General features: G+C 38.7%; 1 protein-coding gene and 2 long non-coding RNA genes across 3 annotated transcripts; all 3 read right to left on the bottom strand.

Annotated features, from left to right (window-relative positions):
• Nucleotides 1-1,256: 1,256 nt before the first annotated feature.
• Nucleotides 1,257-3,938, bottom strand: LOC311021734 (uncharacterized protein; the record flags this gene model as incomplete). The annotated part of the gene is made up of 5 exons (XM_084022496.1): nt 1,257-1,364; nt 1,662-1,720; nt 2,603-2,801; nt 3,489-3,578; nt 3,900-3,938. 5 exons carry the CDS (start codon nt 3,936-3,938, stop codon nt 1,257-1,259), a joined length of 495 nt encoding a protein of 164 aa, XP_083878622.1.
• Nucleotides 3,939-6,621: 2,683 nt separating this feature from the next.
• LOC311021867 lies at nt 6,622-9,315 on the bottom strand. The gene is made up of 3 exons (XR_014598050.1): nt 8,973-9,315; nt 6,963-7,039; nt 6,622-6,670 (listed from the first exon to the last, which is right to left on the bottom strand). It is a non-coding gene; the product is annotated as an uncharacterized lncRNA (long non-coding RNA).
• A 645-nt stretch (nt 9,316-9,960) lies between these two features.
• LOC311021866 lies at nt 9,961-12,184 on the bottom strand. The gene is made up of 6 exons (XR_014598049.1): nt 11,748-12,184; nt 11,580-11,633; nt 11,372-11,440; nt 11,211-11,264; nt 10,365-10,439; nt 9,961-10,066 (listed from the first exon to the last, which is right to left on the bottom strand). It is a non-coding gene; the product is annotated as an uncharacterized lncRNA (long non-coding RNA).
• Nucleotides 12,185-13,060: the final 876 nt, after the last annotated feature.

Raw genomic sequence — 13,060 nt, 5'->3', positions numbered from 1 at the left:
CCAATCGTGTTTAAAAAGAGTTTCGAAAAAGTATCTGAAGTATGGGTAAGCGCTTGTTACCCAGCAAGCCAAATGACGTCAGATTGACGTCATTCGGTGACGTTCCGGACTAGGTTAAATTGGCGATGTTTTCGACGTCATAACCAGGACGTCCTAACCAAGACGTCAAATCGACGGCTTGTTAATGACCCTAAGCCGACCACATACCCGTCCAGTTTATGTCGTCGAGAGGACGTCTTGTGGCCGCGTCCTGGAAATGACGTCCAAATGTCCCAGACTCAGCTGTGATCTGGCCCATTACTGAACGTTGCTGAAAAGCCGTCTCGCAACCAGAGCGAGAGAAAAGTGCCAAATCAAAATTTTAATTCTGCATAGAAAATCATCAATTTAAGCAGGCAATATGTGATCACAACATTGACTTTACAAGATAGTGTTTCATTACAATAAAAAAAAGTATAAATAAAGAAAAGTATACATGAAGAGTTCATTTGCAAAAGCAGATAAGTGCCATTTTGAAAAAAAAGAGCTGAGGCTTTGTAATTATTCTTTGCATAGTGTTTTCAATAAAACTTCATTTTTTTGAGATATGTCTGTTTTGTTACATCTCAAAGTCACTCAACTTTGGTTTGACTGATATCACCTTATGTACGGTAAATAAAAAATAAAAAAAGAAGATTCTAAAATTATCTGCTTTTGCAAATTAAGCTTCAAATATGACACAAATCAAACACCAAACTTTAGCTGGATTAAAATAGAACAATTTATTTTTAAATTTAACAAAAATAATGTGAACGACTAAACATGGAAGCAGAGTGTGATACACACAAATACACTTTATGAACACTGGAAACGGGTCTCATGTTTGAACAGGAAACAGGTCAACAGGAAACAGGTCACATGTTTGTTTTTAAAAAGAAACAAACGGTGAATGAACAACAAGGCCTGAGTCAGGTGACCACAAGGACTGTCACCTGCAGGTGTAGGTCTCTCCCCCGTTGGCCAGGCCTATGAAAACAACCCCTGTAACCTTGAGTCCTCCGTTTGTGTGGTCAGGTATGATAAAATCTTTTACCAAACTGCCATTATGGCGTGTCAAAGGCCACCTTGTTAGCCGGGTTAAGCTTGTTGTAACCCCCTACACCAGTCCTCCCTGGTGCATGTTTAAGATAATCTGCCACCACAGCACTGACGGCAGTTTCTGTCGCTGTCTTGTCCCACCGTTTGATAGCATCTGTAATACAAAATCAATCAGACTGTCAGACTTTGAAAACATACAATCTCAGGAAAAAAGTGTCGGCTGGAAGCCCATCTTTGTTCCAGTCCCCCTCATGTTGAGGCCTGCCATCAGGCTGTTGGTGAACAATCTGAAATAGAAGAAAGACAAACAATATCAAACTCAGAACAAGAGGCATAACTTGGAAAATGATGGTAAAAATGACTTTTCATGTAGCATTGTGTTCATTCAGTTTGCATTAAAAAAAAAAATCAAATTTCATGTATTATCAATGGTTTGAAGTTTTCTGCTGTGTCAGTGTTGACCTGCACCAGTCTGCGTCTTCCAGCTTATTCACTGAAAATGTCAGTCATCTGTCTGTTACATTTTGGGTGGTTAAGATAGATAGCAGACATTTTCCATGCTTGATCTGTTCATTTGTACATACCGATCTAAAACCTTGTGGACACAGTCCGTCAATGATTTCCCTCCAACACTGGCCAGATACTGAAAAAAGGAAAAAGTTGGATTTACTTAATTCAATAATGGAAAGTGGTTGCACACATATATTTTGCTTTGGCATCAACTTAAACAATTGAGTTAAATGAACGTAAATTATTCATGTTAGTTCAACCTGTGTATTTTGTGTTGATCCAAAGCGATTAAAACACATTTTAATAATGTAATTTGACTTCTTTGAACATTTTCAATCTTCATAATTTCATCACTTTACTTCAACACTATTCAATAATTTTCACTCCAATACTATTTAGTCACTTAAATACTACACGTTAATTTCATATTAAAAGTTATTATATTCTATAAATATATATATAAATATTATAAAATACTATATTCTATAAATGTCTACTTTCACTGTAGTGATAGTAGGTGGAGAATTGAACCGACATTGCTGTTCTAAATCAACACTGAATATGTAATGTCAGTTGTCCAGTGTTTGTCAAGATTAAAATCAATAACAAATGTAATTGTAAACAACTCAATTAACTATAGAACTTATTTAAAATGCAAAAACACTAGTTACCATTGCCATTCCAGCAATCATGTATTTTAATATCTGTGCACCGTTCAATTAACTCTTAATCGTTACCATTAGCCATTTTTACCCCAATTAATAATAAAAATGAAGAGTTGCATGTCAAAACTTTTATTAGCAAAAAACAGCGTCAAAAGACACTGTAACAAGTTATTTTCACTGCTGAATGCTGCCAAAAAAGTACAAAAGACATTGAACATCTCATTTAACATGAATGCATAAAACATTTAACAACAAAGTCACACAGAAAAACACAACACAACACTTTAAACACGGCATCGAATGAGCAGAACAGTAAAAAAAAAATGAACATAAGTGCAGGATAATAACACCTGTCAACAGTTCTCCAAACCTTCCAGGAGCACAGCAATAGGGAAGCTCTACTGGAGCATTATCCAGATCTTGGAGAACCACCACCCCCTCGATGATGATTCCAACATCTGAACAGTCACCGCCTGGCGTGTCTCTGCTGACATAGATTCCCACGGTTGTGGTCTCTATGGCACTCAGTGCAGTGGCCTCAGTCACGTCCTGGTTAAAGACAAAATAGAGCGATTCTAATGGTTTATTTAAACCCATGTAAAAAGCATAGCAGATTACTGCAGCCAAAGAATGCCCTGCCATGCTGCCATTCATGGTCAATTTCTGAGAGAAAAAAAACCAGACAAATTACAGATCAAATGAAGAGAAGGTTTCAAGCTTTACAACTTCATGTTAAGATTGAATTTTCCTCCTCATTTTTTTCTGGAAGGTGTTTTTATGTTCCTGAATGATTATGATCATTAACCTGGACTTACTCTAGGGCGGTATCACAGTCCCAATTCTGCCCTTGTTAGGTAAGTGTCAGTGCAGTTTGAAAAGATTATGACATTTTCACTAGAATCACAAATTTGAAGAGTTTTCACACTGATGTAACCCTTAGATGTAATAAGCTATATTCATCATTTTTAGATGTAAGGCATTAATAAATGTCTATGTCTCAGCACTAGTGCTGTGCTTTCATATGGAGTATATGAAATATATGAAATCGATTATTACACCTTTAAAAGAGAAACATTTTTTTCACCCGATTAGACCCTTTTTTTTTGTCTCAGTACTGGAATCACTTTTGCAATGTGATAAGGAGGACCTAAACAAGTCCAAGCAGGATCACAGGGTTAGTCAACTAAATGAGTTTTGAAATGTAGAAAAGCCACAATCCACTCACAAAACACTCACCATGTACTCCTGCACCAGGACATCTGGATTCTCGTTTACATATATGCAGAGTCCTTTAATGAGGGACTCCCTCCTGGCATCACTGTCATCCTGAAGAATTGTAACAAAAAGAAAATAGACATATTTGAAAACTAATTTTCAGTAGCATGGAAGAAAGTGATCAAAGACTTAGAAACATTAAAATTATCTGTTTGAATGGAATTTATAATCTGCAGAGATTATATAAAAAACAAATGTCTCACAGTGGAACAGTGAATACACAAAAAAAAATGACTGGGTCATTTCAGTGTAATCAGGGCCCTGTTTCAAAAAGCAGGATTTGTGGAAACTCCGAGTAGCTATGTTGAGCCTGAGATGAGGGAGTTCTGTTTCAGAGAGCTGGATCAGCAGTCAGTTGCTATGGCAACATACTCCATGAGGCAAACCTGCTCCCTGGCAGGTTTGATCCATCTAATCCTGAGGTTGATTGCCCGCTGAGCGTAAAGCAGGAAGGAGAGACGTCGTGTCACTAATGAATGAAGTTGTGGACGTGGAAGTGAAACTTATTTAAAGCTGTTGAAGAGCGGATCATTACAGTAGAGCCTGTTTGATGTTCTGTCAGTCCATGAACAACAGCCTACCGTTTCACCACATCGGAGCAGATTTTATGTTTATTTTTATGTCATTACATTCTTTACTGACGGCAGCTTCTTTAAGTATTTCTTTCATAGAACTGATCAATCCAGGTGTGTCTGACCCCAGTGTGGTCAGACACACCTGGATTGATCAGTTCGTCCAAAAATGTAAAAGTTCAGGAAGTGGTGGAGCTGTGCAAAGAGCCCATTCTGATCAGCTGTTCTGAAACCAAAAACTCAGTTTTCCAGCTAAGGCTCAGTCAACCTGGAGCTGGGATTTGACTCAGTTTGTTGAGCCTGCTTTCTGAAACGGGGCCTAGTACTCACGGGTAAAGGAAGTTGAGCTTTGCAATGGATACATATAAATCTTTTACTGACCTAGTGTAATTCATATACACTTTGTAGTTAAACAATTTAAAAAGTTCTTACTGTCATCATCAGGGGTGCAAACTCATCAGGGATGAAAAAGGTGACAAGGACCCAAACCCCCTCGCGGAATATATATATATATATATATATATATATATATATATATATATATATATATATATACACACACACACACTATATATATATATATATACACACACATATATATATATATTGCATATGCTTCAATGTTATTCCTCTGCCTCACTGAAGGGGGCTGGCGAGAGCCTGGAAAATGGACTTCCCTTCCAGTGAAGGTATAAATAATGGGAGACCAATGCCAGGGCTAAAAGGTTTGCTTCAAACGACGGAACATAAAATAACTCGATCGACTCCTCACATTGAAAGACAAACTGCTTTGAAAATATTTGGAACCTCAAGAATAGATTTGACTCTGGACGAACGGAATAAATATTAGCAAGGGGAGGTAGGGGGCTTCTCACCCCTCATTCGCTAACATTACATCGATATCAGAGTAAGCCTTTGCTCCGTTGATTTTCCATTATTTATTTTAGGTTTTTTTTTTTAATGTGAAGGTATGGTAGGTACATTTAACGTTGTTTTCTCGCTTAGATTTTTCAAAGGTTCCTGAGAAATAGACACTGTACTATCCGATAACACCGTTATTGTAACCAGCAAAAATGGTTGTGATTTGCGATGCGTATGTCAGCGAACTGTCTGACATTAGCACGTTAGCCTACGTTAGAAAGCCTGATGGTACAGACACACCAACTCCGGCAGCAGACGTCAAGTCAACGGATCCCATTCATTGTCTATGTAGAGCAGGAGCTCCGCATGATGGATACGGCACGTCGAATTGACTGCCCTGTCGACGTACGTGAATTTGCATAAAGTTCGATGGATTTAACTTTATGCAAATGCCGTCCGTCCAACGCAATGCCGCCGGCTCCAGAAACTTCGTTCAAACTATCAAAGTAGGCAGTGTTGATCAAATATGAATCCAGATTCTGTTACTGCACTACACATTTCCCGCCTCAAATGTTTTCAGAAACATGCTTTAGCGTGTAGTTTAACTGTAAAATGAGATCGTTTGTGGCCCGGCCGCCATGTTGGAAACGGCAGAGCAAAACTCAAGTCCCGCCCACTTCGCAGGACGTCTATCCAATTGATCCAACTTGAACACAGAACTGCCCACTCGCCGGTGCGTTCGACGGTCCGTTGCGTCGCTGCCGGAGTTGGTGTGTCTGTACCATGACGTTTTTGAAGCGTACCAACGTCACTCCTGTCTAGTACGGCATCAAGGCAGCTACAGACCCGAAGATGACATGATTACACGGGTTGGCCAAACGAACAAGCTTGGAATAAATATTTATGACAGCTTGCGTTCGCCGATTACTTGGACGCCCCCCCCCCCCCGAAATATTTTTATTGCAGATCTCCATGAATCACACAAATGACCTTTTTCGGAACAAAAACGGCGAATTTCGCCGAAAGGTGACAAGTTTGCATCCCTGCATCATAGCAGCTATATCCTTCAGCTTTTGGCCCTGCTCCCCCGATCGCTTTCTAAACACTCTCGGCAGACTTTCAGAGTGAAGGTCAAGCTGCGCCAAAAACCTGGACTGGAGAGGCATGGTTGTGATGCGCTTGAACTCTTCGTTTAGCTGAAACAACATGAAATTAGTTTTAAATAACAGGTGACAGATTTTAGAAGACATTTCTAACATCAAAACTACATCTGCACACCATATCATGGCATGCACTGTGCATGGTTACTCATCTGGGTTCTGCTATAGAAAATTTGGAAACATCCTAATGAAGTCGAGTATTGCTTTTACACATTAACACTAGGAGTATAACGGTACACAAATATCTCGGTTTTGAGGTCACGGTTCGGTTCAGTACCTTTTTTATCATCATCATCTTTTTTTTTTAAATTACCTCCATGATGATGATGACTGGTTTTAATAACATGACATCTATGCAAATGAATTAAAAGTGCATTCCACGATCTTAAAGTGCATGGACAGCTTGCATGCACACATGGAATGCGATTGTTATTCCTACAATGTCTGACTCTATAGTGTAGCAGAAGATGGGACCTACTTGGAAAAACTGAAGGGCAGGCCTTACAATGCCACATTTACTCTGTCACTCGAACACTTCAAGCACCATTCACTGTAAAGTGGAAACAAAGAAGAAGATTAAAAGTAGGATTAAAGATCCTGGAAAAACAGGATCTCCAAAACAACGTGGTGGTGTTTATTTTTTTTTACTTTAGCAAAAGCATTTCATTACTTGCCACGAATGCCACAAAATAAGATCCCCAACCCTAACTTTAATAATAATAATTCATATGTAGTGATGAAAAATTGTGTTTGATTAGAAAATGCATTCATGAAATATCAAAAAGAGATAAGAAGTTATTATTATAATTATCATAAGTATAAGTATAGAGTCCTGTTCTCACCACAAAAACTTGAGCCCACATTCACATCAGCTGACTCCAGTTGACTTGGTATTTTGTCTTTGGGTTTGTCTGTCAATCTGCAGAAAAACAAGGGGGGAAAAATTCTAGGCATTGCAAAACTGTATATCAATAAACATACATTAGATGAGCACTCAACAGGGAGTCGAGTTAGTTAATTGAATGTTGCTGATAAGCCTATATGAATCATATAAATTAATATCGGCTATAAGGACGTCTGGCTTTTCCTTGCTCAGCAGCCTTGATGAGCGCAGAGAGAGAAACAATGTAAACAGCTGAAGTGTCTGTAGGTGATTGGAGCAGCTCACTCTGCCTCTCCTGTCTCACCTGCTGCTGCTGTCAACAGGTGAGTGACTGTAGAGCTGACACTTTGTTCAGTAAAAAAATACAATGCTGCTGATAGTCTGATAGTTTGCTTGTTTCTATCGCTCTGGTTTCGGGCTTCCGTCCGACAAAAGGCGAAACGTAATGATGCATTCAGAGCGGTTTGGAAACACACGAGTGAAGGAAATAAAACATTAAATAATCGTTGAAACCGCATGTTTTGCGGGGGTGAGCGGAGCTGTGTGGAGCTAGGGGGGATCCATTTGTGGCGGTGAGAATTTATTCGTGGCCACCGCCACAAATAAATTAATATATGGGAAACACTATTATATGTGCAGAATTAATTAACACTAGGGCACAACGGGTTAAATTTACCGCATTTTTATAAAACTATTTTAAATGTTAATACCGAGAAAAGTTAGGCAGACTATCAGCAGCATTGTATTTTTTTACTGAACAAAGTTCGGGTATAAACAGTGTGTCAGCTCTACAGTCACTCACCTGTTAACAGCAGCCAGACGTCCTTATAACGTTAGCCTATATTAATTGATGTGCATGCGTTCGGCATATTGGGCTCTCTGCATATTGACACGGCACCGGGGATGACGTGCTAACGGCTAACAGCCGTGCCACAGCGGCTTGCTGAGCCTCTTGGAGCCGCGGCTCGGTTCTCGTTAACGGCAACGAGGTTGACTCGGTGCGCTCGGTCGCTCGCGACTCACCCCGTTTCCACCGGATCTGGCATCGTTGCCACTCGAATCAATGAGCATTATTTCCACCGGGCGAGCTAATTAACGTCTAGGCTAAGTTACCCCTCCCCCCACTGTCTCTCATGCACGCACATGTTAACTCATGCCTGTGAATTGCACACTGCAGTCAGGGGCTTCTCGTTCGGTGTCAGTTGGACAACAAATTAAAACAGACGACCAAAGGAGCGTTACAAAGTTTTTTTTAGCTGTATTTAAAATAAAAATTAAAAAAAAGAAGGGGAAAAATGACCACGTGCTGATAAAACGTGAGCAAAGTAAGCTCAATCATTTAAAATTAATGTAACATGGTGACTCTCAAGACATTAAACTACATTTGCCGAATGGTTGCCTTCCCGCCTTTTACCAACAATGCAAAGCGCATATGACGAGATCCCGTGCGTTATCGCGATAATTAACATCGCTACATTATTGTCTCACTTCATCCCAACATGATCTGAACAAATTCACCTACTCTCTCTCCATATCATGTAGTTTCTACACTATACAAGTAAGCTTAAGCTTAGAACATGAGGCTGTTGTGTTAAACACATCCAAGATGTTTACATAAATCCGTGAGAAGGCTAGTGTCCTTTTTTCAGACTATAGTCTATATTTTACTTTTATATACAGTCAGTCACCACTGATAGAAGTTGTTCGCTCGCAGCAGGACGGATAATCAGATGGATAATCGGTTAAGTTAATAATTAAACTTAATGTGGCCGTGAATAAATTAATTCCGATGTTTCGCCTGTTATATTTCAGTGTCAAACAAAAAATACAGCTGAATGCATTTACTTTCTGTCACTGAAAACAGGTTTCAGACCTGATTTAGCGTCACGATTCATGCTAAACAGTCATTCATAATTCTGGAATATGACTTATGTAAAAGATTCACAAGAAATGAGTACTTTTTACTTACATTTGAACTGCCAGAGGCCATCTTTCGTCTCCGCCGTCCGGAGGAGGGGAGACACTCACGTGATTGGCTGTAAAGGAGGGAGACATCTGATTGGCTACAGACAACCTCCTCTTAGAAAAAACGCATTTGTGGATCAGAGTCACGTCAGGGGAGTCTCAAAAGTTTCACACACAAATGCAGGGAGGTTTACAAATTAAAAGCACTTTGTAAATACAGGTCCAACAGTTCATATATGAATGTAACAAGCCCCAAATGCGTATTTGATGAAGATTGCAAATACTTTAACATTCATGTATTTGTGATTTTTTTTAGATTTGTGTGTGCATTGGAAATATGTTTATGAATCTTGTTTTTTATATGTGAATATTTTTTACTTACATATGAAAAGAAACATATTTGTGTGTGCATTGAAAATGTATTTGTGTTTTGAGTCACATGTATATACAAATCCCCAAATACATTTGTAAATCTTTTTTGTGCATTTATGAATTTATGTGTGCATTTATGAATTATGAGACTGTTCTAGCTCCATAAAAAAGAAACATAGGGATTTAGAAATAAAGGCTATTGGGCAGTTGTGTAAATGAAGGACCCGGCTATGATTTGAGGAAATACAGTAAATTCAGTGTTTTAGTTGTTAGCACTACAATATAAGGATTATATAGGAGGAGTACAATATAAGGATGGAACAGAAAACAGATGGAAGGAGATCTTGTTATTGATGCAATAACTTCAAAAACATTACATTTTTATACAGTTCAACTTACATATGCATGGCTATACTTACTTTCCTGAGACATTGGGAAGGCCGGTGCTTGATTTAGTTGAAAGGAGAGGAATAAAACAGAGCAATTATAAAAACATTGCAACTTTTCAGAATAAAGACAATGTGGTTAAGAATTTTGATGGTGCATATTTTTTAGGCTTACCTGGCATCTTCTTGGGTGATTTTTTTGCAGAACCAAGGGACGGTGGCCTTTGGCTCCCCCTCTTCCCAGGAGATGTTCTCCGATGCAAGCCAACTGCTGACCTCTTCCTTGGTGTGGTGGAAGTGATTGGCTGCGGGCTTGACCTTTTCCTTGGGGGTCTTCTCACTATAGTATAAGCACAATATGAAAAGTAATTAATTACATTATATTTTCAGAAATATTACTTTTATTGCATGAGACTTTGGAGTTAAATGAAAAGTATAGCTTTAGCATGTACACCATCTTGCCATTGCGATCACTGAAATACTTTTAATGGAACACTGAAAAGGTTTACCCTTCTACAGAAACCTACATGCTAATTCTTACATACTACTTACATTACTCAAACTTTCCTTTATTTTGACAAAGCATAATTGACAGTTGAACAACTTCAACAAGTGAGAGGCCATCATGTGAAACTTACATGGTGTCACTTGAGGCACTGGAGCAGCCGGCAGCAACTCTATATCACTGCTTTCAGTGGAATAGGTATCAGCATCTGGATAGAGAATTTTTTCTTCTTTCAATACATATATCATTAATATAACTTAAATCTTAATCTTTATGTTATAATGAACCAGATGTAGTCCTTTTTTTTCATCCACTATGACACTTGTGTGTGCTCACGAATACAGAGCTATGCAATAAGTGCAGCAGTCAGTACGTTTACATGATACTTGAAAACCAAATTATTGCCTTTATCTGACTATAACTGGAAAACTGAAGTGCATGTAAACCCTGTTGTCCTACTAACGTTTACGAGTTCTACCGGCCAAGTAAAGAAAAAACCCGGGGTCAGTGCAGATTCAGTGCATTTCACAGTGCGACCAGCGAGAGATGTGTTTTATAAAAAGAGGAGAGAGAGAGAGAGAGAGAGAGAGAAAGACTGGTGTGTCTGGTCGGGAACTGTAGTTGAGAATTTATTAAGTTTATGAAGTTGTTTATATTTAGTTTTTTTACGAGGTGACAGAAAAGTCAACAGGACGGGGGGCCGTATTAACCTGCTGAACCAACGCATATCGCTGCCTTGGGGGCGGACACCCGTCAGTTACTCGATTTTCTCTGTTGCATGTAAATTGAGACAAAGACAGAACATCAACAAGATGCTCAAATGCTATGCTCAAAAAGCTATGAGCATAGCTCGATTAAGCTGTGCATGTAAACATACTGAGTCAGTAACTCTGCAGCTGTCTTTCATACATTTTACTGAGCACTGTGTGTAAAAGCATGGACAGAACTGTTGTGTAACTAATTAAAAACATACCGGTACCTTTCTTTGGAGCCACAGCTGGATGATCATCAGATGAGCTCTCTGTTTCTTCTACTAAAGATAACATGTCAATGTCCATTAATTGATTTCGAATAACTGACATTTATTTTATTGTAAGGATTATTGTGGTGTCATGAAACAGACCAACGTAAACTGCTTACCTGGGGTCTTCTTTCCTGCTGTTTGTTTGGATAACTTTTTTAAAGTGGAGTCTCCAGCTTTTGAGGTATCTAGACAGACAGAGATATCTCATCAAACAGGAATTTTTTGGGGAAATCAACCATAACTCTTCCTGGCAATTGAACTAACTTTAACATTACACTATAGGACCAATTCTCTTTACTGTTGTGTAACTAATTAAAAACATACCTTTCCTTTGAGCCACAGCTGGATGATCATCAGATGAGCTCTCCGTTTCTTCTACTATAGATAAAGTGTACATTTTCATTAATGGATTCTGGATAACTGATATTTTTATTTTAATGTAAGGAATGGATTATTGTGGTGTCATGAAACAGACCAACGTAAACTGCTTACCTGGGGTCTTCTTTCCTGCTGTTTGTTTGGATAACTTTTTTAAAGTGGAGGCTCCAGCTTTTGAGGTATCTAGACAAAAGTTGTGTCATCGAACTAAAAACCTATTTATTGTCAGCAACCAACACCTTTAGTATCACCCAACTCCCTCTGTGCAATAGGGGATTACATGATGATCGAGACGGCAATTACAAAACACAGCTTTTTTCCCCAAGTGTCTTGGGGAAAAAAGTTGTGCGATGATCAAAACGGTTTCACGTCGCCAGAGAGCCCTGCTGGTCCTTGTCTGCAGTGGAGACACAGCCACCGAGAGGCCCGAGTGAGAGGACGGTTCCTGTAGAAGTTCAGTTCCAGGAACTCCTGCAGTGGAAACGCAGCTATGATCATAGAACACAGCTAATGATGTCATGGCATTAGGAAAACTGTAGGAAACAAACAATGACAACATGGTGATTTACTCTAAGTTATTTGAGAAAAATAAAAAATCCTGATCATCCCAGAAACTGGATTTACACACTCACCTTTGGGATCAGTGTCATCCTGTTTTGTGGAGCAAAATTTTTTCGGTGGCGGAGGAAAAGCCGTCAATTTTCCTTTAAGAAAAAGGTAAAAGAATACTACAGTAAGCTTAAGTGCTACACAACATCAAATGCAGCCCCATATACACAATGTACTTACTTGTCCCTCTTTTTACACGTCATCATCGTCTTTAAGTTCTAGGGCACACAACCATTGAATATATTAGGTTCATTTATAATGCAATCAAATCTGTGCAAAAAATGTGAAGCCTACATAAACTATTATTCAATAAGTCATACTAACCATACTCAAAGTCTGGATCCTTTTTAGGGAATTTGGTTCTCTTTCCTGCAGTGACATATTAAATGTTTTTATTTATATACTGCAAGTATAATTCAAATTAAAACTAGAAGAAGCATGTGTGTTTGAGTGCATAAACCTGAACTGTGTTCTTTCTGCGTCATCTGTAAAGAAAGTTGAGTAGAGAGAAATTAACAGTGCACCAGATTTAAGCATTCATGTTACAGTCAGAGTACAATCATGTTCACACATGCACATACATTTGTTAATTGTTCCCCAAGATGTCAAAGAATAATTGAGGGACTCATGACTTACAGTTAACAAACTGGCCATTCTCATTGTCACCCTCTGTGGTTAGTGGGGGTTAGTAGGGTTAGTAGGAAAGCAAGTAAGTGTATTTGTGTTACTATATTAGTTATTATTTGTTAATATACTGATACCAGTCATATTATTTGATCAATGCATCATCTTACTTTTTGTGTTGCTTCATTGTTCCA

Source organism: Eutrigla gurnardus (assembly GCF_963514095.1).
Source record: "Eutrigla gurnardus genome assembly, chromosome: 12".
In the NCBI taxonomy this organism is placed as follows: Eukaryota; Metazoa; Chordata; class Actinopteri; order Perciformes; family Triglidae; genus Eutrigla; species Eutrigla gurnardus.
Note: the sequence above shows the minus strand (reverse complement) of the source record. Positions and strands in the feature narration are given on the sequence as shown.